General features: G+C 41.2%; 1 protein-coding gene across 1 annotated transcript in view; it reads right to left on the bottom strand.

The window, feature by feature from the left end:
• TNRC6B (trinucleotide repeat containing adaptor 6B) overlaps window positions 1-25,967 on the bottom strand; it is a gene marked incomplete at its 5' end in the record, with an annotated part of 282,305 nt that overhangs the window by 154,389 nt on the left and 101,949 nt on the right. Inside the window, 3 exons of the mRNA XM_089674295.1 lie at window positions 15,024-15,069; window positions 21,984-22,058; window positions 24,362-24,540. Of these exons, the coding sequence (XP_089530421.1) occupies window positions 15,024-15,069; window positions 21,984-22,058; window positions 24,362-24,540 (300 nt within the window). The remainder of the gene's footprint in view (window positions 1-15,023; window positions 15,070-21,983; window positions 22,059-24,361; window positions 24,541-25,967) is intronic.

Raw genomic sequence — 25,967 nt, 5'->3', positions numbered from 1 at the left:
GCACATTCCCATCCATGAGAGAGGTGGGGATGTGGATTGTCTTTTACTGCAGTGTGAAACAAAGTTGATTTTCACCCTGCAAGCTACCAAATTTCCAGGTTTAAATGACTTAAGTTTCAAACCTTTTCTATAGTTTAGAATCCTTGTTGGTAATTATCCTAACAATAGCCATTTTGTAATGTCTCTATGTATTCTTCGTTCTAAATAATTAGGTGTATTATTGCATCATTGTCATAAATTGTTGAAGGGCACCTTATTTCAATCTAACCATTTATTTGTGAAATCGAATAGTGATTGATTAGTATCTCCCTAAATTGTTGTTAGCCTGGACGTGTGGTGCTTGGATGGACAGCGAATGGGGAGCTTACTCTGCCTTTTATGTGCAACCTAAAATGTGAAGGTATCTACTAGTATTATAATTTGATAATTGTCTTATAGATGGCGCTATAAATTGTGTCAGGAGTCCAAGGTTAAGTTAAGCCAGAATTTGGTAACTAGTGTGATGTTGCTGATGTGCCTTAGCTGTGTTTCTCCTTTTTGTCTGTGGTGTTTCCCACAGCTCTGTATTGTTGCGGTGCGGCCATGTTGGTTGGCGTTTGTTGCACATGGTGGGCGGAAGTGACATCCTACGTCCATGTCCTGACGTCAATGGCATAGTGACATCATTGACATCAGACGCGGCGGGAAGAGACTCACATATAAAGGAGCTGGCCTGGCTCTAAAACGTTGTGGTTGATGGGGAGGTGGTGTTGTGGTGTCGGTGCTTCATTGGTGAGACCTTGTTGATATTTTTTGGAGCTTGTGGCTGGTATTGTATACTGTTGGTCTCCCAATATTTTTCTGTCAATCTCTGTGTTATTTTTACCCATTAGCATGCATTCCTTTGCTTGAGGATTGGTTGGATTGGTATATGTGTTTTTGCTGTCTCCACCTCCCCCTGGTGAACTAATATTGCTCTGACTGAGGTAAGCTCAGCATCCACACCATACCTATAGTGTACATTATACCAATGGCAAGATAATAGGTCCTAATGTTTGAAATGTATTTTATATTTATTTTTCAGTATCCAATTTGGATCTGTATTTTTCATTTTTTCTGATGTAACAATCAAATGTAATGGTAATAATTGTGCATGCCGAGTACTTAACCAGTGGTGCCTATTCTCACTTTCAAAGGTATTATTATTATTATACAGGATTTATATAGCGCCAACAGTTTGCTCAGCGCTTTACAATATAACGGGAGACAATACAGCAAAAATACAGTTCAATACAAGAGGGATTTTAGGGCCCTGCTCCTTGGAGCTTACAATCTAAGAGGGAGGGGCTAGTGGTACAAAAGGTAGTAACTGTGGGGGATGGACTGGTTGGAAGAGTAGAAGAATCCAGTATTAGCTGAGGGCAGGATAGGCTTCCCCAAAGAGATAGGTTTTCAGAGATCGCCTAAAAGTGAGCAGAGTAGGCGATAGTCTGATAAATTGGGGTAGAGAGTTCCAGAGGATGGGGGAAGCTCTGGAGAAGTCCTGGAGACGAGAATGGGAGGAGACGAGGGAGCAAGAGAGTAGGAGGTCTTGCTAGGAGTGGAGAGTATGGTTTGGGTGATATTTAGAGACAAGATCAGTGATGTAATTTTGAGGCAGTTATAAATGGCTTCATACCTAATTGTTACTGTTTTGAATTTTATCCGTTGGGCAATAGGAAGCCAGTGGAGGGATTGGCAGAGAGGGGTGGCAGATACAGAACGGTTAGTAAGGTGGATGAGTCAGCAGCATTCATGATAGACTGAAGAGGGGATAGCCTGCGATGAGTTAGGCCAATGAGGAGGGACTTACAATAGTCAAGGAGAGATATAAGAAGGGAGTGGATAAGTTGCTTAGTGGTTTCAGAGGTTAGGAATGGGCGTATTTTGGAGATGTTGCGGAGGTGAAGTCTACAAGATTTGGACAGTTATTGGATTTGGGGCTGAAAGGACAGATGTGAGTGTAGGATTACACCTAGTACCCTGGCATGAGGGGAGGGAATGATGATTGTGTTATTGATCTTGATGGAGAAGTCAGGGGAGGGGGCACGGGCTGGGGGGAATACTAAGAGCTCAGTTTTGGAAAGATTGAGTTTGAGGAAGTGGAGTGACATCCATGCCGATATGTCACTTAGTAGGTTAGTAATGCGAGAGGAGACTGAAGGGGTGAGGTGAGGGGTAGAAAGATAGATTTGTGTGTCATCAGCATAGAGATAGTACTTAAAGCCATGAGGGTTTATCAAGTGACCAAGGGAGGAGGTGTAGATGGAGAAGAGAAGGGCTCCAAGGACAGAACCTTGAGGGGCCCCTACAGAGAGAGGGAGTGAAGAGGAGGAGGCAGCATTATAGGTAACGCTAAAGGAGCACTGCGATAGGTAGGAGGAGAACCAGGAGAGAGCAGAGTCTCTGAGGCCAAGAGAGTGGAGTTTTTTGAGGAGGAGGGGATGGTCAACCATATCAAAAGCCGCAGAGAGGTCAAGTAGTAAGAGTACGGAGTAGTGGCCATTGGTTTTAAGGTACATCATTTTCTTTGTTCAATTTCCTGAGCAATTGTTTTTGGAGACTTTTAGTAGTGGTGATGTTTGTTGTTATTATATTCAGCTTGTGCGCTCTACCAGCCACCTGAGGCACCATGTTGTCCAAGCTATTTTGAGGATTTTATGTTCTAACTGCACTATAATTGCTCTATACACTACCTATCCATCTGAGGCATTAGGAAATTTTTGGTAAGCTGCCCTTCATCAATTTCAAAAAACAAAAATATTTTATATGATGTATATCACATCTGATGTGTTTGATTTGATATCTGTTCTACTTTTGACCTGTGTATCCAAGATATGTAATTTGTTGCCATATTGTGTAATCAACATGAATTTGTTGTTGTAGGTGCTATATCTAATAACTCCTAAAGAAGCCTAAAATACATGAAACATGTTGAGAAATATTGCATCGCATATATGTCATTGAACAAGTATTACCATTAATGTTGGCATACTTGAATGTATTTCTTTTAAATGGACTTTTATTGATATGACATTAAACATTGTAAATTTTAGCTTATAGTGTTGTTCTACTACTTGTGGCACCTTTAAAGTCCCGTTCACTTCACTTTTTCTATGTGAGGCATTTATTCTCCTCCTCCGTTTCTTTCTTTGTATTTTTTCCCTCTTCTCTTGGTAATTTCTAATAATTGGGGATGTGTTGCCGTTGAGTTCCCCTCTGAATACAACTATTCTTGTTTCCTTTATATAAACTTATCAACAAAGGCTGTGCTTATCCAAAAAAAAAATTACCAAAGTAAGGCAACCTTGGCTGGACATTTCGGCCTCTCAAATGACGGATTTGGCTCTTTCACAATCATCCCCTTAAAAAGGGTCAAATGTATTTCTTTTTCCTGAGCCTGGAGAGAGAACTGGGTGTGTCTATGTGAGTATATGTGTGTGAGCTTTGGTGGATGTACTTGTGCGTTTCTTTTTTACAGTTGGCTGCAATGATTTGTTATTGTACAGTATGTGGCAATACTGCATCCAACTAGATCTGCTAAAGGCCATACCATTTTATGGAGGGTTTAGGTTTCATTGCCATCTTAGTTTTGTTGTTGGGCTCTACACAGTCGACTTTCATGCCATCACCCTGGTTTTAGATGGCTTCTGTTTTGTAAACGTACAAAAAAACCCCTAAGTTGTAAATAAAATGTCATCAATGGCTTCCCGCCTGCAATGTACCACGGCCAGGTGGCAGCAACAGGCAAAGCGACGTACCCATACATCGCTCTGGCTGTACTAGCACAGGGGTGCGCAGTGCCCCCCCCCCCCCCAGCTGCTGTGTCCGGTGCACACAGCGGAATGAGAATCCCGGTGAACAGGACCCGGTGACGTGATCGCGATCGCTATGCGATCACATGGTTAGCAAAGCTGTTATGAATCAATCATCCATAACAGCTCTGCTTCTTTTCCTAGTGAGCTGTGATTGTCCCACAGCATGATACATGGGGCCAATCACAGCACCCTGTACCATGTGACCAGCTCCAGCCAAACACAGATCAGTTGACAGTTGACAGATAAGCTGACAGTTCATGAATGACTTAGGTTCATGACAGCAAGCTTTGCATTGCAGGATAAATGATCTTTATTTCCCCTGCAAAACAAAGTGTGTAAAAAAAAATAAAAAAATCCTTGATCACCCCTCCCTCCCCAAAAACAAATAGTACAATACTACTATGGTAACATTGTACTATTCTGATGAAAGTATAACAAAAATAAAAAATGTTAATAAAATAAAAAATACCATATTGAGAATTTAAAAAAAAAAAATGGAACTACTTGCAAACTGCTTATCCACGAACAACAGCTCTTGGCAAAACGACCTAATCTTACGTTGCTTCCTATTTTGGGGAGTAAACATGGCTGCGCCCCCCGCTGTCGTTCCCCCCCCCCCAGTCAGTCTAGCGAGAGAAGAGAGGACACGGCACAGTAAAAGCACTACATTTTACACTTTACGCACGTTAGATTAGCACATTTTGATCCTTTGATCGCCCGTCACCCAGCCAGTGCTATTGGTACAGGTACAGTGTCAGTATATAAAAGTTTTCACTGATCACTGTATTCCTGCCACTAGTGACATCAGATAATGTCAGGGTCAGTAAGCACCCATCCTAGCCAGGGTCAGCTAGCGTTAGATTGCCTGTATACTATCGCACTGACGCTACACTGATCACCGCCATTACTAGTATAATGTTTGTATGGATCAATATAATGATCATGAACAGAACTATACTAGTGACTGCTTTGTATAGCGTCCCCAAAAATGCAGTGTTAGCAGGATCAAACCCGTTCGCTACCAGCACTAGCGTTTAGCCCTTCCGCTGTTTTTGTCGGAAGATTTGTACCGACTGCGCAATTTATATGCACAACAATACATGGCCGCCCACCCAAATCCAGCTCTTGCCAGACAATTCGCATGGAAACCTATTGCGGTTTCTGAATTTAAAACTTTTCTGGGACTTGCATTCAACATGGGCATTACAAAAAAGAATGATATGCGATCACATTGGTCCACAGACCCGATTCATCATATGCCTGCGTTCCCTGCTGTTAAATATACAGTGAAGGAAATAAGTATTTGATCCCTTGCTGATATTTAATGTTTGCCCACTCACCATGAAATGATCAGTCTAAAAATTGAATGGTAGGTGTATTGTAACACTGAGAGACAGAATAGCAACAACATATTCAAAAGAAATGCATGTCTAACAAATTATGCACTGATTTGCATGTTCATGAGGGAAATAAATATTTGATCCACTATCATTCAGCAGGATTTCTGGCTAGCAGGTGTCTTTCATACAGATAACAAGCTGAGATTAGAAGAAGTCACTTAAAGGGAGTGCTGCTAATCTCATTTTGTTACCGATATAAAAGACACCTGTCCACAGGAGCAATCAAACAATCAGGGGATCAAATACTTATTTCCCTCATGGACATGCAAATCAGTGCATAATTTGTTAGACATGCATTTCTTTTGAATTTTTTGTTGCAATTCTGTCTCTCAGTGTTACAGTACACCTACCATTCGAATTTTAGACTGATCACTTCTTTGTGAGTGGGCAAACATTCAAAATCAGCAGGGGATCAAATACTTCCTTCCTTCACTGTATGCCAAACACGGACCAGCAATGATACTGGTACGTCCCTGTATTTTGAGTGGTTATACCGGGATGATGCCTGCAGCTACTTTTTTTCAGCTGGTGGTCGGCTTTCATGTAAAGGCAATCTTAGTAGCCAATTAGCTGCTGAATTGTTTTTACGAGCAGAGTGAATGGACTCCCCCCCCCCCCCCCCCCCCCCTCTTCCTGCTGCCTTCCACGGTTTTCTTGGGCTCTCTTGTCCCACAGGGGAATCTGAGAATGCAGCCAGCAGAACCACTGGCTGACCATAGAGCTGATCAGAGACCAGAATGGCTCCAATCATCTCTGTAGTGTAAGAAATTGGAAGCTACAAGCATTTAATCACAAGATATAAATTTAATTCGCAAGATATAAATAGCGCCATCTGAAAATTGGGAAAGCATCTGATCACACAGATTTTGGTGAGATCAGATAATGTAAGGGCAGAGGAGATATCTAGAGTCTAATAGACCCCAGATTTCTCAAAAAAGAATACTTGTCAATGCCTATTGCAGTCAGAGGTGCTATTTACATTTTCTGTGATAATAAAAGTGATTAAAAAAATAAATAAATAAAAAAAATCAAAAAAGCACCCTTGCCCCTCTGCGTTTGCGCACCTGCCTGTGCAAGCGTTGATCCCATGTCGGTATGAAAACAGCGGTTGCACCATGCATGTGAGGTATTGCTGCGAACATCAAATATAAATCGGTGACCTGTTAAGGCTTTTAAAACGTTGCCTAGTGATAATAAAAATGTATGTACTTTGTTGCCATTGCACGGGCATGTGCAATTTTAAAGCATTACATGTTTGGTATGCATTTACTCGGCGTAACATCATCTTTTATATCTTATCAAACAATTGGGCAATATATTGTGTTTTTGTGCATTAAAATTCTAAAAAGTGTATTTTTCCCAAAAGATTTGCGTTTGAAAAAAAACACTGTGCAAATACTGTGTGATGTAAAAAATGTCAACATCCGCCGTTTTATCCTCTAGGGCCTCTGCTTTAAAAAAAGATATTATGTTTGGGGGTTCAAAGTAATTTTCTAGCAAAATAAACCTGTTTTTTCATGTAAACAAGAAGTCTCAGAAAAGGCTTGGTCTTCAAAAGTGGGCGATGTGTTGCATAAGCTTCTAATGTTGGCCCTGAAATGCCAGGATCTCCTCCAAATTACCCCTTTTTCGAAAGTATTTTGCATATCTCATTTGTTGCCACGTTTTTGGAAAACGAAGAAAGAAAACAAAAATGTATTTTTTCTTTTTTTTTTTCAAAACCCTGTGACAAGAATGATATTTGTAAAATACTTACCATGTTGCTTATCAAATTCCTTGGGATGTCTACTTTCCAAAAAAGGGGTCATTTGGAGGGGTTGCTTCTACTATCCTGGCATTTTAGAACCTCCAAAACTGTGATGGGTAGGGGGAAAGTAATATGAGGAAATATGCCCTTTGAAAGCTTGGAGGTGGTCATTGGGGGCCCTGTATCAGGGGTGTAGAAAGTTTTGAAAAAAACTACTCGTCCAGGGACTAAATCGGGGCCCCAATTTACTCCTTCATGACAATCTACTTGTCCTGATAAAATTTATTTTTTTTTAACCAAAATCGTATTTAAATCAGAGGTGATTTTAGGAATGTCTGGGGCTTTTAAAAGCAAAAAGAGGTTTTATGGCGACTTAAATGTGTAATATTTGTAACATTGCGCTGTTTATCTCCTCCTCCTCTCCCTGCCTGTCTCCAGCTTTGCACCCGGGGACAAGCAGGGAGGGGGGAGACCTTGCAGTGTGATGAAGAATGATTGGCTGCCTGTCAGGAAAGGGTGGGTCAGGGCTTATACTTTATCCCTTTCACTGCCAGAGCACTTTTTGCGTTTTTACTTCCAGAGTCGTTTTTGAGTTCTTTGCACACGTTTAAAAAATAATTTTAGGCCTGAAGATTACATAAAACCCCAAAACATTATATATTTTCTGAAAACAGAGACCCTAGAGAATAAAATAGTGGTAGTTCCAATTTTTTACGTTGCATGATTTTACCGCAAAATTTAGTAAGTAAGTTGATTTTAGGGCACAAAAAAGCAATAAGTTACCTTATTTTTTTGTAAAAATATAAAAGATGAGGTTGCAGAGAGTAAATAGATATCCAGCTTGTCAAAACTTAAATTTGTGATAGGCAGTTAGAAAGTAAAAGCTATGTAAATTCCAATATATATACCATAGTTTGTAGATGCTATAACTTTCACACAAACCAATTAATATACTGTATTTTTTGCTCCATAAGACACACTTTTTTCTCCCCCAAAAATGGGGGAAACAGTCTGCGTGTCTTATGGAGCGGCCAGGCCCAGTATTCCCGCCGCTGCGTTAGAATACTGGGCTGGCGCTTGGCTCTATTGTGCAGAAGAACCCACTCCTTAGTCCTACCTGTTACTTGGTCCAGCAGTGTCCTGCTTTCACTGGCCGTCTTCTCTCCCTCACGCCGGCATCTTGTGTGTGGGTACCTAGCTGTGACAGCTTGCAGTTTCACAGCCAGGTACCCACTGCACATGCGCTGCGCTTTGTGAATGGCCCCGTAGTCTTCTGTGACCTGTCACGTGTCCCACAAGACTATGGGGAGGGGGAGTGGACACTCTGCGGAAGTGGGAGTGAGTACAAATTCGGGTAGCCGCCAGCCCCCCCCCAAAAGGTCTGCAGTCTCTGGTCATCTCCTGTACTATATCCGCAGTCTCTGGTCATCTCCTGTACTATCTCCGCAGTCTCTGGTCATCTCCTGTACTACTTCCGCAGTCTCTGGTCATCTCCTGTACTACTTCCGCAGTCTCTGGTCATCTTCCCTACTAGGTCTGCAGTCCATTGGTTCAGAATATTTTTTTTCTTCTTTTCCTCCTCTAAAATCTAGGTGCGTCTTATGGAGCGAAAAATACGGTATATGTATTGAGATTTTTTTTTTTTTTTTACGAAAGACATGTAGCAGAATACATTTTGGCCTAAATTCATGACTGAGTTTATTGGATATTTTTTTATAACCAAAAGTTAAAAATAGATTTTTTTTCAAAATTTTCGGTCTTTTCTTGTTAATAGTGAAAAAAGTAAAAACTGCACAGGGGATCAAATACCACCAAAATAAAGCTCTATTGGTTTGAAAAAAAGGACATGCATTTTGCTTGGGAACAGCATTGCACGACCGAAATAGCGCAGTGCCGAACAGCAAAAAATGGCCTGGTTATGAAGGGGAGTAAATCTGGAGGGAAAGTGGTTAAAAAAAAAAAACCGTGAGGGAGGTGGGAATGAAGTTGTGCGTGAGATGGAAAAAAAAAATGCCCATGGAATGGTGGGTCTGGGGCGCCATGACCTGCCAGGTGTCCCTTCAGAGCCCCGGAAAGTGAAAGCATGCCTTTGCGACATGTTGTAGCGTAGGCTGAATTCAACTATTAAGGTCAACAGGATGAGCCACAGAGAAAGTATACTATAGTCAAACTAATAGAACCAAGTTTTGCAAAAATGTTCTTGGTTGGACAAGGATGTTGATAACTAGACCCCCGTTAGGGTCGGTTCGGCTGTTGCCAAAAGAGTGGAAAGCATGCCTTGGCAGCACTGAGCAAGTGGGCAGTTATGGGAGAGTTTGTAGTGCTTGGATGACATGAGGAGCCAGGTGTAGTAGGTAGGCCACAGGATCGTCTCCCAGACTAGATTACAGACTTGTGTACGGATTAGTTGTAAAACCAGGCAAGACCTAAACATGTGGGGAAAGGTGCCCTCCTTAGTGTGACATCTCCAACATTTAGATGAAATGTGTGGGAAAGTTCGATGAAGAGATAGCAGAACCTGATACCACTGTGTCAAGAGTTTGAATCCTGTTTCATGTAAAGAATTAGAAATAGAAGTTGTGTGCGTAAAGCGTAAAATATGATCTGTTGGTCAGAGAAGGTGACACTCAGTTCTGTTTCCCACTTAAGAGAGATATATAGCGGGTATGGATGCCACTGAAGGAGGGAGAGCGTTCCTAAACCAGGAAACACCTCGGTGTAAGATGGTCACAGAGACCTTCTCTAATTGTATCCATCATTTATGAGTGCAACAGTCCATGGCAGGATACAGTCCTGTGACTAATGCGGTGCCCGACCCCTGCCCTTCTCACCAGCTGGTGACAAGGGACCGGTCAATCTCTTGCCACACTGTCACTCACATAACAATTCCATTCTAAGCTGCACACTGCATAGAAATTTTCCAGCTCACAGGTCCACAATGTAGGTGCCGCAGCCTGAGTAATTGTCACTGGGTTAAGTTGATTGAGTAATTAACTCTTTAAGCTACCACCACCACCCTTTGACTGAGAAGGCGGAAACTCAATTTTATCAATAACTATGATTTTAGAATAAACGTCTGCAACACACACTGTCACCACAGACAGGTATGTTCTGAGATTTGTAATAAAGTAGCACTCTTAAAGAGCCAGGGATTCTTAAGTTTGCATTAAAAACCTTCGGGACAGTTTTAACTTTTCATAGAGTTTAATAATGAAAAGGTCAAAATTGTACAAATAAAATACAGGAAAAAAAAGTGTTACAAAGAAACCATAAAGCAACAGAGAATTAAAAGGGAGTTGAAAACGAATATTTGCAAAGTCCTTGGTTTTAGCAGAGTCTAATTGTCCAAGCAAAAACATTGCAGTGGCTCCCTCAAGTCCGGTTAGCTGTTCCTTGGTTGATGTTAAAACAAGACCTGTCAGAGGGTCCTGACACTTCTATTCTGTCGTATCAAAGGGGTGTTGGCAGAAACCATCTAACCAATTACCCAGTTTAAGGGCTGGTGGCTGGTAGATCACCATGTTTAAGATGGTATCGGGCCCTCCCTTACCTAGTTTTATATGAATATTAATATCTTCTGAATCTTCTGCAGGTTGTATTCTGAAAACTGGTAGATTATTGTTCAGCATTATATTTCATGTCCAGGGATACCAAACACAGAATTTTTCGAATGGGTCTGTCACCCAGGAGGGAGGAGACTGCTTTCTCTCCTTTCATATATGCTACCTTAGTCGTGTATGACCTTGATTTGTTCAGTATGCTATTCCCCATTCAAATATATACTTAATATTAAGGTGTCTTGTTCCTCTTGGTTTTTATGAGCTGCATGTGGATTTTGTTAAGTTGTGAATTGAGCAGAGGTCCCAGAGATGTTGTCAAAGCCTGGCTGTTGTATGGACGTTTTATGGCGCACTACATATTCCTAGTGTTTTAATTGCCCTACACTTCATGTGTGACAGAACAGATGGATTTTGTCATTGTTTTATGATCAGTCAGAGGGAAGTGTTAATCTGGAGAGTGTTTCATGGTGATTAAAAACAGATATCCTGCTAGGCCTCAGTTAGCAGTTTACAGGTCTGAAAAAGGCCTGTGTGCTGGTGTCTGCAGTCCCTAAGCAGAGATAACAGGCTCTTTTGAAGTGTGGTAAAGTTTAAAGCTATGAATTGCAGGAAGAGGGAGGGGGTAAGACCACCGGGCTCATGAAAAACAAAATGGCTGAGACCTTATCAAGATGGCTGTTGCCTACAGCTTCCATGTGCCTAATGCACAACCATTACAAGCCCTGTGGTATTTAAACGGTTCAGCAAAACCCAGTCCTGCCCTCATTTAGGTAGGGAAAGCAGAGTGTGATAACCTGTGGAATTTATAAGCCCATAAGAAGGATGTGAACTCTCTTCAAATTTGCTTGAGGAATATTTTGGGGATCTTGACAGGTAGAGTTTGGAGCAGATACAGGAGGTGTGGGAGTACATTCATTTTTAACACATTATTACATCCAAACCAGGTATAGTATTTGGTGGACCAGTTTCAAATCTGGTCGAACTCTAGTCAAGAATGGGAGAAAATTGGGGATACTTTATTTTGTATATTGAACCTGGAAGAAAATACTGGCAGATTTCTGGTCTGAAGAAAATGGAGAAGTACACAGATATTGGAGAGAAGGAGTGTAGTAGAGCACTTTAAGGTGGTCCTTCGGTAGCAAGCAGGGAGACTCCAAGAATCCAGAGTGGGCTGCTGTATATGCTTGTCTAGTAAGCCTTCCATTCACCTAGAGCCCTGTGGCTCTCTTTTTTTAAAGGGAGAATACACGGAAATTGGGAATGGAGTCTTCCATTCACTATGAGCACTGGTGATTGGCATCGTTAAAGAGACAGTACACATGGATTGCTGAGCAAGTGCAATAGTGCATGTGTTTTAGAACCAGGTCATACACACTACATAATAATTGTTTCAAATATATTTGACATCAGTCCTGAGTATTTGGGGGGAAGAAAACACTTGTGGATTAGTATGCATAAATCTCATTAATAAAAAGGAATAAATAAAGCTTGTGATTGATTGCGTTCTTGACCTAGGCATGACTATTGGGCCACATTTTGCGGTTGAGTGTCCTATTTGTCTGTTGGTGAAAGTAAAAACATTATGAATGCTTGCTGTATTGTGCATAGTATTTATGGTAATCTACATGTATTAAGTGACATACTACACTATGGAATCTTTTCATTTTTAATAAACATTATATTGTGGCGGAGTAGAGTAAAGAAGAGAGGAAAGGCTAAATCAAGAATCAAGGGGAAGTTTTCTGGGAAACCTGCCACAGACTGAATTGAAAAAGCATTATATGACAATTGAATATAAGGAGTCAAAAAGGATCTGGTAAGCCCCCCCTGTGATTCACATAAAGGATATTGTGCATGGAGGTAGTAACAAGGCGGCTTTGGATTGCAGAAAACTTATGAATATGTATTAGTTTAGAGATAAAAGACTTTTCACAAAATTGATTTATGGACACAAGTTGTAATGTAATTTATCTATTTAAACTGCTACTTTCCCAAGGTCCACCAGGTCAACAGAAGGAGCTAGAGGCTCTGAGCGCGTAGCCTGACTTTTCCACGTCTGTGCTCTTCCTCTCCACTGACCCTCTGCCTCTTCCTGTGATGTCACATCCTGACAGTATGTTCCAGGCTGGTTACTAGGCTTCTTCCTGCACACATGCCGCTGGATTGGCTCTACAACACCACCACACTGTAGGATTGCTCACTACAGTGTCTCTTACCATCTCCATCAGCCCAGCTGCTATTGCACTAACCAACTGTGAAGCCAGCAGGAAGTTTTGAGGAATGGTCATCTCTCATATACACAGATGAGCTTGTTTTATTACTTCCTTTGTGAGTTTTTAATCCTTTGCTATTAAATACAGTGTTATTACTACACTCAGACGGGTGCCTCCTGTCAAAAGCAGAGGGTTAGCTAACATCTGGACTGTGGAGTTTGAGCATGGGAGCGTAGAGTCTAAATTTGTCCTGTGGGAGAATAGACCTTGGTTCCAGTGCCAGCTTTTTGAGATTTCGGCTTCACCTTAACCTCTGTAGAGTCTGGACAGTTCAAAGAATGCGGATTGACTGTTCTGGGAGAATGCTGTTCAGAAATCCCAGTAGTAAAGCCAAGCAAGAACAGGGGCAAGCAACTTGGTTTAGAAAGGAGGTGCAGTGGACAGGCCAAAGAAAAGGGCCAAACATTGGTAGATGCCAGAAAATGGAAAATGGGTGGAGGGAAACAATGACTGAACAGGTCTAGTAGGGAAAATTTGAGCACACCCCCCACTAAAAAAAAAAAAAACATTTTGAGAATTTTCATATCCAGTATGGAGTAAATGCCTTCTTTCATTTTGGATTGTAAATTGTGAATAGGTTGGAAAAGGAACACTGAAACTGCTCTCCCTCCCTCCTGTACCATGACAGGAGCTGCCTACAGCAACATGGAGGTACTTCAATTTTTGTGGAGACATTGGCAACTTTGACAACATGAAGCCAAGTGGGCGCAGAGACTGAAATTTTTGAAAACCATTTCAAAAGGATAATGTTGAACAAAATCACTAGGAAGGAGGGAAGACTCTCTCAGGTTTAAACCATTGTCACAAAACATTTATAGAGAGCCCAGGCTAGAGACCTTTGGCAAGGTTGATGAGACATGTGCACTGTGTCAATAAGGCACAAACTGATGTCGTTAACCACTACCAAGGTAGGTTTATAAATAGCATGGTAGACAAGTTGTAAAATCAAGTTCATGACTGCTGCAGCAGTTGGGAGCTTTGTTCCAGCTTTAACAGCCGGTTAAGGGCTTTCTGATAAAAGTGATTCCATTTATGATGCTGTGACAGTGTGATCCTCAGTGGCTCTGCAGCAACTGAAGAATCTTTATTTTTTATGTATAGTTTTTTTTTTTAATCGAGTACTATCCTATGTCCCGTTATGAACTAAAAAACAAAACAAAAAAAACTACAGGATTTTCACCCTACCAGTAAAACCCTTTCTTGTTGTACATTATAGGACACAGGCATCTTTCATCTGTTCTTACAATCCCCTTTATTATTGCTACATAACTGTGGCATGCTGGGAGCAGGAGGAAATCCAAACAATTTAGATATAATACTACAAAACTGAAAACAATCAAAATGCCTGAAAGAAAAACGTTGAGAGGCCACAACATAGAACTGGGTGTTACAGACTAGCACAAAAAAAATTTAATTAAAAAAAAAAATCACTACAAGGATGGACACCAAAGACTGTACCACTGCTCTGAAACTGGGAAATGCTCTGTGACTAATTGACACGGTACACACAGGTCTGCCACAAAACAAAATTCAGGGTCTGAAGGTCACATTCCAGGCTAATTTGCCCTGTCCCTGAGCTTACGCACAGAGAGATGTATTCGAAGACTGAGTCACAACAGAGATTGTGCTATGTCTCTGCAACTGGAGAATGCCCTGTGGCCAACATAGTACCCCAGGGTCTGGAAAGCACCACAAGCAGAGACCAGTGGCAAAGGTCACATTCCAGGTAGGTCTCACAATCTTAGGTTCAAAAGTTACTGGGTATGGTATCCAAGGCCATTGTTGAGGATACACTGATATCCAGATAGATGCTCTGTGAAGACCAGCTAAACCTGCAAACTTGACCTGCTTATTGAAGGAAAACAACATATGTGTAGTTTGAGAGAAAAAAAAAATGGAGAATTTTTATCTCAGTAGAGCTGAGGAAAAAAGTATCCAAGCTCATAGGACACTAGCAAAAAAGGCATGACAGTTGAAGGTGGGGTTATAAAGGGGGCTGGCTTAAATATTTTGTTGGTCAAGGTCCCAGCCTCATGAAGGCAGCAGTATAACTCCACTGGCTAAGATGATCAAAAAATACTGTGCCCTTAAAAAAAAAAAAACAATAAAGAAAGTTGTTTATTTCCTACATATTTCAATTATAGTATATGGACTACAGCACCTCTAATACTTTCAAGCACCATACACACAGAAGGCAGAAAACTTACCAACAGGGTGGTCCATCTTACTGGTAGATGGGTCATCCACTTGGCTCTGTATAACATTTTAAAAGAATTTATGAAGCAATTGTTAATGAAGTTAAAAAAGGAGTCACTTTATCTCAAATACTGTTTTTAAAACTCTGTCATATAAATATGGACTACAATAAAATTATTCATAGAGCAGACCCTGTAAGAGGAATTGGGAGGTTTTTTTAGTAACCCTTAAATTCCATATATCTTGAAATACAGTACAGGACAGAGGCCAAGACCCTGGATTATAGGGTTGTACCTTCAGGTGACTTGATACAGGAAATGCTCTCGAGGACACCACTGTTTTCCTCCCCTATAACCCTGCCTGACTCTGAGTGCTCAGTTTTGTAGGGATGCACCGAAATTTCGGCCACCAAAACATACCGGCTAAAAATAGCCCTATTGGCATTTTGCAGATAGGAAAAATTTAGCTGATACAGGAGACTGTGTGTACTGCAGATGTGAGGAGAGGAGCAGTGTATACAGTGACTGGCTGTCACTATGGGGTTCATTTACTAAAACTGGAGAGTGCAAAATCTCGTGCAGCTATGCATGGGAGTCAATTAGCTTCTAACTTCAGCTTGTTCAATGAAGCTTTGGCAATAAAACCTGGAAACTGATTGGTTTCTATGCAGAGCTGCACCAGATGTTGCACTCTCCAGTTTTAGTCAGTGCCGATTTTTAAACGTAATTACCGGCTTTTTTTTTTCTTCACTATAGCGCACAGAATTAGCTGTCACGTTGCCCAGAGTTAAAAATCAGTTTCCTTTTAGTTTATTTTCCGAGATAAAATAAAATGTTTCCTTTAGCTCCGGGGAAAAGTGACAGCTAATTCTGTGAGTTACAGTGAAGAAAAAAAAAAAAAAAAGACGGCAATTGCATTTAAAAACCAGCACTGACATATAGTAACAGCCAGTGAGGGAGCCTCTCTGTATACACTACTCCCTCACTGTATACACTGGTCCCCTCCTTGCACACACTGCACCCCACCCCCTCACAGAGAGGACCTGTCATTCATATTCTATCACAAAAAGGCCTACTGGTCCCCTATGTGATAGCAATAAAATCATAAGTTAAAATAAATAGAAAGAAAAATACAAAAAAAAAAGAAAAAAAAAGAAGAATTGAAGCCTCCACACCCCCACATACGCAGACATTTCGGTTCGGTTTTCGGCCACATGCATTCTGAATTTTTGTTATCAGTTTCAGCAACAGAATTTTCATTTAGGTGCACCACTAGTAGCAAGCAATGCAGAGCAATCAATGAATGGAAGGCAGAGTGTCCTGCACTGCACTCCAAGATTTGAAACTTACAGGCAAGTCCAAATTTCTCTCATCTTAATCATACAGTAGAGGACACAGGCAAAGTATTTCTATGCATGTCCCAAGCAATGAATGAGGAAGGTGGGCAACAACAAGGCAAACAGAACTATGCCAACAAGGGTCAACAGACCCAACTTCCAAGTGCTACTGCCAAAACCTTGCAGCAGATTAATCTGCAGAAGGATGAATTTCTACCTGTTTTGAACTTTGAGAAAGTATGAACAGGGGACCAGGTGGTGGCTTACACAACTGGGCTACAGAAGCCTGGAGTCGAAATGCCTAGGAAACTCCAACTGATCTGGTGGAATGAGTACGTAACTGTGCAGGAGGTTTGTCTCTGACAGCGCAAGCTCTAGTGATCAGATTTCTTACCAATCTTCCAAAGATTGACTTGAGACGGCCATATATGGATCGAAATTCGATCGGTTCAGTAGGGGACTGGACGAATTTTGATCCATGTATGGGGAGGGTGGTTGTACAGAAGTTTATCTGCGGATCGACTTATGTGAAACTACCATGTCGGATTGTTGCCGCTTGATCAGTGCTGCTGGCTATAGTTGGCAGTGCTGATCAGTGTATTTTGACAGTGGGGAAGTCTGGTCGCTGTCAGAATACAAAGGCACAGCGGGATGATTCAAATATGTGGATGGCGGAGCAGTCTAATTTTTTTTTTCATTCAATCAGCGGGCTGAAGAAAAAAAAAAAGAACCATCTATGGGCTTCTTTGGAAGCAGGGTGTCTCTTCCAAGGGCAGGAGAGCAGGACAAATAGGTAATCTGTTAACTGAAGTTCTATCTTCAAGGGGAGAGTGAAGCCAAATGTCTTTGAAAGAGAATGGATAAGACAGAAACCTAGACCCATGGAAATGGAAGTTCCTGCCTACTGGGAAGAGGCATGTGAACTTCTGCTAGAAGTCTGAATGTCTGTGTACCAGGTTCTCCCAGGCCAAAGTGATGCAATTAGAAAAATCACTTTCCTCTCTTGCTCTATTTTTCTGAGCAGACGAGGCTGAATTCGCACTGGAGGAAAGTTGCAGATTATCCTGAACTGAGACCAGGGAATTATCAAGGCACCTGAGGGTAGAGCTAGAAGATCTTTGGTCCTGGTTACAAACAGAGAAAAGTGTGGCGTTCAACCTAGAGGCTAGAATGTCTACATCCAGAGCTCTACATTTTTGACAAATCAAATTGAAGATGACTGGGTGAAGGGCCTGAACCAGGCGGTGGCAGCTGAGCCAAGTCAGGTTTCCTGGTTTACACTCCTGGGATGTGGGCTGCAGAAATCGTGGGTGGGTGGGAACAGTGGGTTTTGGTCACATCTGATTTTCTTGAAGGCTGCATGGCTTATGGTACCCCCTTAATGACTGACGTTGGCTACAATCATGGCATTTGGATTTTGGACCCGATTGGGTGCCCTCACAGAAGGAAGGGTCCAATGTTGCAGAGCCATTCAACCTGCTCTGAACTCCAGGATGTGATGGGGAGCTTGGCTTCCAGAGGTGATCATGTTACCTGAACATCGAGAGACTGGAAAACTCCTCCCCATCCTGAAAGATTGGCATCTGTTATCACTTTCCAGTGAATGGGAAAGAAAAACCTCCATATTGTTAGGGCTGGGCTTGAAACCAACCAAGATGAGGAGTTCATTGCTTAGCAGGACAGGAGCATTGATAGGTCAAGAGAAGGACCATGACTGTCTCAGGTTGATCGGATGCAGTATGAGCTCTGTGGGATGTCTGAGCTTCGGATTTGACCTTAGTTCTCAAGCGTGGGCTCTTAGAAAAATAATTTTTGTGGAAGGAAAACCTTTGCTTTTAAATGTGTCCAGAATTAGACCCAAGTATTCCAGGTGAATAGAAGGCTGGACAGCAGAATTTTTTAAATTGACCGTCAGCCATAAGTCCTGTAGACATTTGCTTATAGCTGACTGGAAGATTAGTCCTTCAGGAGGTGGTCATCTAGATTGCTGTAACCTAGATGCTTTTTATTCTGAGATAGGAAAGAAGATGTGCTAGGACTATTGTGAATAGTCTGGAAACAGAGGATAGGCCAAAAGGGTCTATGGACCCACACAGCCCAGCTTGTGACTGTGCTGCACGAGTGACCCCTTATGGTGAGGGGGTTACTTGGAGGAAGGAGGAGCAGACAACACCAATGGGGGACTGATGATGAGGAGATAAGGAGCTACCCTGTATAATATTCTTGCACAAAGCAAGTAAGTATAACCTCTTTTTTATTTTAGATCCAGCTTGCTTGGCTAGACAGGAACATAGGAATTCAAGACACGAAAAGTGTTTGTTTCAGGCTAACAGAATGTTGTGTCAGAGGGGCCTCAAGTTTAACTGAGCAAAGGGAACAGCTTCAGATAAGGAAACCATGAGGCCTAATTAGGAAGATCACAGAGGGATGTCTTTTAGATCTGAAGGTCCAAGCATGAGAGTGACAATCTTGCATGATGGTAAGAAAACCTTTGCCTAGGCCATGTCTAGAATGAGGTCCAGATATTCCAGATGACAGAAAGGTTGAAGAGCAGACTTTTAGAAGCTGATTACCCAACTGAAAGCCTGCAGAATCTGGATAGTACTTTGGATATTTGCAAACAGCTGTAAGGGAGATGAAGGTGGTTAGTTAGGCATGTCCGTGAATACTCTAGGTGCAGAGAATAGGCCAAATGGTAGTGTAATAAATTCAAATTGGTTGTTTTCCATTGCGAAACTCAGAATGCACTGATGAGGAGGGAAAAGAGCAGTATGCAGGTAGGAATACTGAATGTCTAACGATGCCGAAAATCCCCCGTCTCAGATGCAATAACCTTGTAAATTTCATTAGAAGCTTGTTAACGTGAATGTACTGGTTTAGGGATTTTAGGTCCAGGATAGGACAAATACCCCTTTGCGTTTTGGTACAGTTAACAGGTTTGAATAGAATGCTTTGAATCTGTCCTTCAGGGTTGGATCAAGAGACGGTCAAGGGCAGTTGTCCTGAGCTGTCCTTGGGCAGATTTTAGTTGGTTTGACAAAAGAAAAAAAGATGAAGGGGTTTGAAACTTTTTTGTACCCCCTTGAAACCACCGACTGAACCAAGTAATGTTTCTGATTCAGAGGAAAGCAAAAACTGTAACAGACATTCCCTCACTTTTAGTGAGTGAGGGAACCCCTTTCATTGAGGAGAGCTTTGTGAAATATTTGGTGGGCTTTGTGGTCCAATTCTTGAGCAGAAAGGAAGGGCTAAATTTCTTTTTCATTAGCATTTTAAGCAGAGAAATACAAAACAGAGCCTATAGGACATGGCCCAGCTCAAGGTGCTACAAAAAGGCTTTGCACAACTGAAAACAAACACAAAAGACTAAACGCTCATAGAGCACTACAAACCTGCTCAGTTACCAAGGTTCATGGGAAAGAGTGAACAAAAGGGCTAATATGTCCTTTAACATTAGATAGCATTAGATACGAGGAACAAGTTACAGAAATACAGGAGAAAATTAATATATCAATAGGCAAATCTTATCAAAGAGGTCTTAAAGTCCAGTGAAGTTGGGGATGGGGGGGGGGGGGCAGCTCTTGTGGCATTGTCAATCCAAATGCCCCAGATCAAAGTTTTTGGGGCTACCCCTAGATTGACACGTACCTTCATAGAGGGGGGTTACCTAGTTAATCAGAGAATTCCAAAAAATTAACGTGGGACAGTGGTAGATTTCCACTACATCACAATTTGCCTTCCTTGCATAAAATAGTTTAAGGCCCAGCAGTAATCTAACCACACTAGAGGGGGCCAGGGTTTCCACAGGGCTTCTAGTTAAACTAGAAATAAATTCCAAGACTGATTTTCTGTGACATCTTTGATGAATTTGGATGAATCCCCCACGAAAGAGAATTACACTTTCAAAGGGAATACAAGTTAGCCATCTTTTACAGGCAGGTTTAGCTGACAGGCCTTCGGCCATAAGATTATGTGCATGTGGACAGAAATGAGAGCCAATTCTAGAAATTTGTACCATGACTTTTTCAAAGTAGGGCATCAACACAGAAAAGTAAGCAAGAATGCAGTGTTTGTATGTGTTCTACCAGAGTTGATTACTGCCCTAGTCCAATTAGCTGTGGTTTGACAAACAGAAAATGCAGCAGTAGCTGGTTGCAGGGCTGGACCTGCAAGAGTAAAGAGTCTTTAAAAGTGGCTAACATTTTCTGTCTGCAAAATCCCAAAATGAAGGAACATTTTCTATAGGCTCAATAAGATGTTGAGATGTTAAGAAGTGAGACCAAGCAGGGTGTACTATTAGGGTAGTCCACTTACTGAATTCTTTACCACTAGATATAGCTTGGTAATCATTCATGGAAATGTGAAAACCGTTTCAGAAGGAACTCAATTGTCAAACTGTGCTATTAGTTGACGAACGGGGAATCTCTTTTTTAGACATTTCTCCCAATACCCAGTGGGGCGAACTGTGGAGAATCAAGTGCGACTATACTCGTGCTTTGCATGCAGTCGAAACAAGCATATTTACATTGGCAAGCATATTAAGTGAAACCACAGCAAAAGGTATATGGGAAACTGGGGGCAAGACATTTTTAGCAGCCACCTGCAACACCATCGCTGGGTTTTCATGTCCCCCCTCTCTCCTCATTGGCTGACTGGCTGTGATTAACAGCAGAATGCATGAAGGTAAAAAACCTTGAGCCTTTACAACCACTTAAGGCAGAAAAATTCTGACATAGTTGCAGGGAAATCTGCTTGACATTTTGGCACAGTTCGCTCAGGCATTGTTTCTGCTATTACCATCAGTAAGGTATTTCCCCCTGTGGGGTACTCATGGCGTAGGATGTGGAAATGAGGTAAGCCTGTCCAGAGAAGGAAACATAGCATCCTGGATGTTGTACATCCTGAAGTCTTTGTAGCAAAAGGGCAGGTGGAAGTGCCCAAGTATCTTATAAGGGCTCCGAGAGAAGTGGTGGTAATAGTGTGGCCTGTGGTGTGATATAACACCTAGTCATCCACCCGAGACCAAGCTCTGAATGGTGGAAATTTTACAATCAAGTTTAAAAGCTCAATCAGTGAAGTAAAACAAATGCCCCGGTTTCCTGACAGTTTTAATTGTAAGGACAGATGGTATTCAGGAGACACTAACAAGTGTCCTGGAAGCAGTGGAGATATTAAACATTTAATTAGAAAAAAAAAAAGCACAAGGAACGGTATTTACCTGCAATGCAAAGTGTTCCTTGTGCTGCTATCTGTTCTGTAAGTTGAAATCTAAAGTCCTCTGTCCCCTTGCACACATCTGCAGATGCAATCTTTCTGCCCCCCCCCCCCTTCTACATTCATCTGTACTACAGCTTCCATCAAATGAAATGCAATCTATGAATGGACAAGGGGACAGTGCCCAAAAAGCTTTGTTAGTGTCCAATCACCTGAAGATAGCAACGCATAACCAAGGGTCTATGTGTCCTATAAGATTATGCACTTTAAAAGGAAGTTCAAAGACAGGCATACAGTGGTCTAGCATACAGGGTAAAAGTGTACATACCGGTGATTGGTTCTCCTGGATGAAGGGGTGATAGGGTTTACCTATACTTCAAACTAAAACCCCACTACACAAAACACAAACTATAAATCTTACCAGTAATCCCATGTTCGAGAACTGCTTGGACAAGGGATTTATCCAGGAATCACTGTTCCCTCCTTTAAGGGAACCCTGCAAGAGAGAAGGAATTTATGCTTGGAAAAACAAAACCTTTTCAATATAACATGCATACAGAAAAATTGTTTTCTTAAGTGAAAGTTAAACTTTTATCTGTGTTTAGTAAAACTAACCAAGTTTTTTAATTTTGCTTTAAACAGTTGTCTAAAGTCTGTGTTGCCAAACAAAACCGGATAAAAGCAAAAAGTGCAGCAGGTTTAAGCATCTTTTGCAACAATCAGGAGGTGTAAGGTTTAACAAAGGATCAATAACTAGAGCGTTAAACAGTGGCACTTCTTGTACAATAATATTTTCCGTGTCAGGTTAGGAAATTTGTGTGATGTGATTGCCCATCTGGCCCCCCCACCTCCCCAAAGCTTAAGTAGTACCCATCTGCTTTGAAGGTGGTCAAAAGAGAAAACATGCTGCCTTTTAGAATTATGGACCTGGGACCGATTCTCATCAAGGTCTGTATATTTTTTTCATTAGAGATGGGTTTTCCATGGTCATAATCTACTCACTGGCCAACAGTAAACTGGCAAATTAAAAGACAGCTACTAAAATAAGCACAAAACAAATTGTGTCTGCAGAAAGGATAAAATTTAAAATCATCATAGAGAAAGGCCTGGCACAAATATTTAAATGATACCTTTGAAATAACATATGATTAAATATAAAATCTACTGTTAATGTATTTAATTTCTAAAGGCCCTAAAGGATTATGATTCTTATCTGATCTGGCCAGTTACGGCTTGACTAGGCAACAATGTTAACTATGTGCCTACTTCGCTCACCATTCTAGACAACCCCCCAGTTGATTTTCAATCAAAAATCAATCCAGTATAAATTTATCAGCTACATATTCCCTTAATATATATTTTGACAAAAGAATTGTTCAACTTTCAACTATTTAGAAATTTTTTTCAATTGAAAATAATTAGAAACACAAGTCGCACCAAATAGCATGCCATTGGAAATCACAATCTCTTTGGTTACGGTTTACATAAATGCAGCACAGCATGGTGTGTTTTTGGAAAACCTGTGGTCCTGTGCTACTCTGGTGAGGCTACAGAATGATTTTGGCCCTACTGACTTCCAAGGAAATGCACCAAAAACGCACAAAGTGTTTGACTTTTTTTGCAGGCTGTTAAGGAGTTGGCATCCACTGCCATCCTAACAACCAATGACTCATCCCTGCTGTCAGCCAGCTAACAGCAGAATGTAAACAACGAAGCCTGCAAGTGAAGAAAAAAAAAAACAAAACAAAAAAAAAAAAACGGGGGTCCCCCTAAAATCCATACCAGGCCCCTGGGGTCTGCTATAGATTTTTAAAAGGGACACACACACAAAAAAATAGTGTGGGGTCCCCCCAAAATCCATACTAGACCCTTATCCAATCATGCAGCCTGGCGATAAGGAAGGGTGGGGGGAGCCACATCCAACTATACCAAGCCGCATTGGGGTTGAGGGGGGTACCATATTCAACTATACCAAGCCGCATTGGGGTTGAGGGGGGGGTACCTGTCTCCCACAACCCTGACTTAGTGGTTGTGGAGGTCTGCAGGGGGCTTATAGGAATGTGGAAGCCCCTATTAACACCCCAGATCCCGGCCACGGTCATAGTTGACCTATAACTAATACTCAAAGCAGAAGCCTTACCTTGATCTGTGCAGATGTAAAGTGCCCCTAACCAAGCACAAAGGACTTTAAATGTACCCCTGGTAGAAAACAGTATCTCAGATTTATAATATACCACAAATATACCTTAAAATCTGTTCTTTTAACATACATACAAAAAATAAGTTTGTACAATTCATGGAATATACAATAAATAGCATATTGAAGACATTACCAACAATTAATTTTTGCTTGTACAAATACAGATTAAATGTTGAAGTGTATATGTTGTAAAGTGCTGCGCAAACCCTTGACACTATATAAATCCTGTATAATAATATTAAATATCAAAGACCGTGGTTCGCAGTCAAATTGCTGATTTATCAGGATCAGGTCATATGTACAATTTCCGTAGATTAAATTGACTGCCCTATGCGTGTCACGTGTGCACGTGACGCTTACATGTGTTGATGAGGTGTTTGATGTTTCTTAATGTGTACTGTATGAATTGTACAATCATATTTTTCAGGATATATTAAGAGAATGGATTTTAAGGGATATATGCGGTATATTAAAGTACATTTAAAAGTACCTTGTTAGTGCTGGTTTGGGAGCACTTTATATTTATATAGACTTCAGGATAGTACCTCTTAAGGAAATCTGTGAATCCAACATCATGGTTTTTTCTTTCAATTATTTACCTTGATCTGTGGTTTCTTTCCTCCTTGGCCCCACCCTGCTGAGTTGTGGGAGGAGCCACTTCCCTGAGATCCTGCACTGTTCCAGACACCACCTTCTTCTTCATCATCCCAACTGCTGTGACGTGTCCCTGTCACCGGTGCTTCACTCTCTCCCCAGCCATCTTGCATAGATTTTGTACCTGTGCATAATTTTACCAGAGGGCACGTTAACATAGTGAGAAAAGTACAAATGTATGATAAAAAATACAATTATATCATATAGCAGCAAGGGTAAAAAGTGACATTCCCTACATTTACAAATGGGTCCAACCTTTTGACTTTCCCAGGCCTCACTGGAAAATGAGGAAATGTCTTTGCCACACAAAAAATACACTAACAATAAGGATAGTGGATGAGCAGAAAGTCAGAGAGATCGCAAGTTAGTGATCACGGATACAAATAATGTACCCGAGTAATACAACTTTTTTTCTGTAACATTATAAAAGGGCAACATAAAACAAGCGTGATATTTGACACGGTTTTTGATAAACTAACGCATCAATATCTGGTTCTATAGATGTAGTAATAGCAATGCTCAAGGTGCTCATCAGATATTTTGGTTCTAATTTTGCTCTTTTTGTGTTTCATGCTTGAAAATAGTTGCTCGCAATTATAGTTGCTGCCAAAAATAGATTACAAGACTACGGCATGATTCTGAAGAATCCCTAAAGTGTAAACACATTTTTACAAAAAATGTAAAAAAAAATTCTACATTATTAAATCTACAATTTTGAGGTAGGCTGCATTCGTAGCCGTAGTGGGCCACAGGATGGACACCCCTGCCCTACTGTATCATATCAATTTCCATTCAGCAAATGTCATGGTGTACATAAAGATCACCTGGTCCTGATATACAGTGCATTCGTAAAGTATGTATGCATTAATCTACACTCAGTACCCATAACGACAAAGTTTTAACAAAGTTTCAGAAATGTCTGAATTTATTAATAGGAAAAAAAATGAAATATCACGTATACTTAAGTATTTAAACCTTTTACTGAGTGCTTTGTTGAAGCACCTTTGGCAGCAATTAGAGCCTCAAGTCTTTTTGGGAATGACACGACAAGCTTTGCACACATGTATTGGGGGATTTCCTGCCCTTGTTTTCAAATCTTCTCATGCTCAGTCAGGTTGGATGTTGACCATTGCTGGACAGGCATTCTCAGGTCTCTCCAGAGATGTTCAATAGGAATCCAGATAGGGCTCTGGCTGGGCCACTCTAGGACATTCAGAGTTGTCCCTAAGCCACTCCTATGTTGTCTGTGTGCTTAGGATCTTTGTTATTTTGGAAGGTGAAGCTTTGACCAACTCTGAGGTCCTAAACGCTGTGGGACAGGTTTTCAGTGAGGATATCCCTGTACTTTTCTCCATTCAGCTTTCCCTTAACCCTGACCAGTCTCCCAGCACTTGTTGCTAACAACCCCATAGCATTATGTTGCCACCACCATGCTTCACTGTTGGGATGGTATTTGGAAAGGTGATGAGAGGTGCCTAGTTTCCTCCAGATATACCGTTTGGAATTGAGGTCAAGCAATTCAATCTTGGTTTCATCAGACCAGAGAATTCT

Source organism: Staurois parvus, unplaced genomic scaffold (assembly GCF_062004578.1).
Source record: "Staurois parvus isolate SC_StPar_1 unplaced genomic scaffold, SC_StPar_1.0 ptg000149l, whole genome shotgun sequence".
Lineage (NCBI taxonomy): Eukaryota > Metazoa > Chordata > Amphibia > Anura > Ranidae > Staurois > Staurois parvus.
The sequence above is the reverse complement of the archived record's forward strand: the minus strand, read 5'-3'. Positions and strand labels throughout refer to the sequence as shown.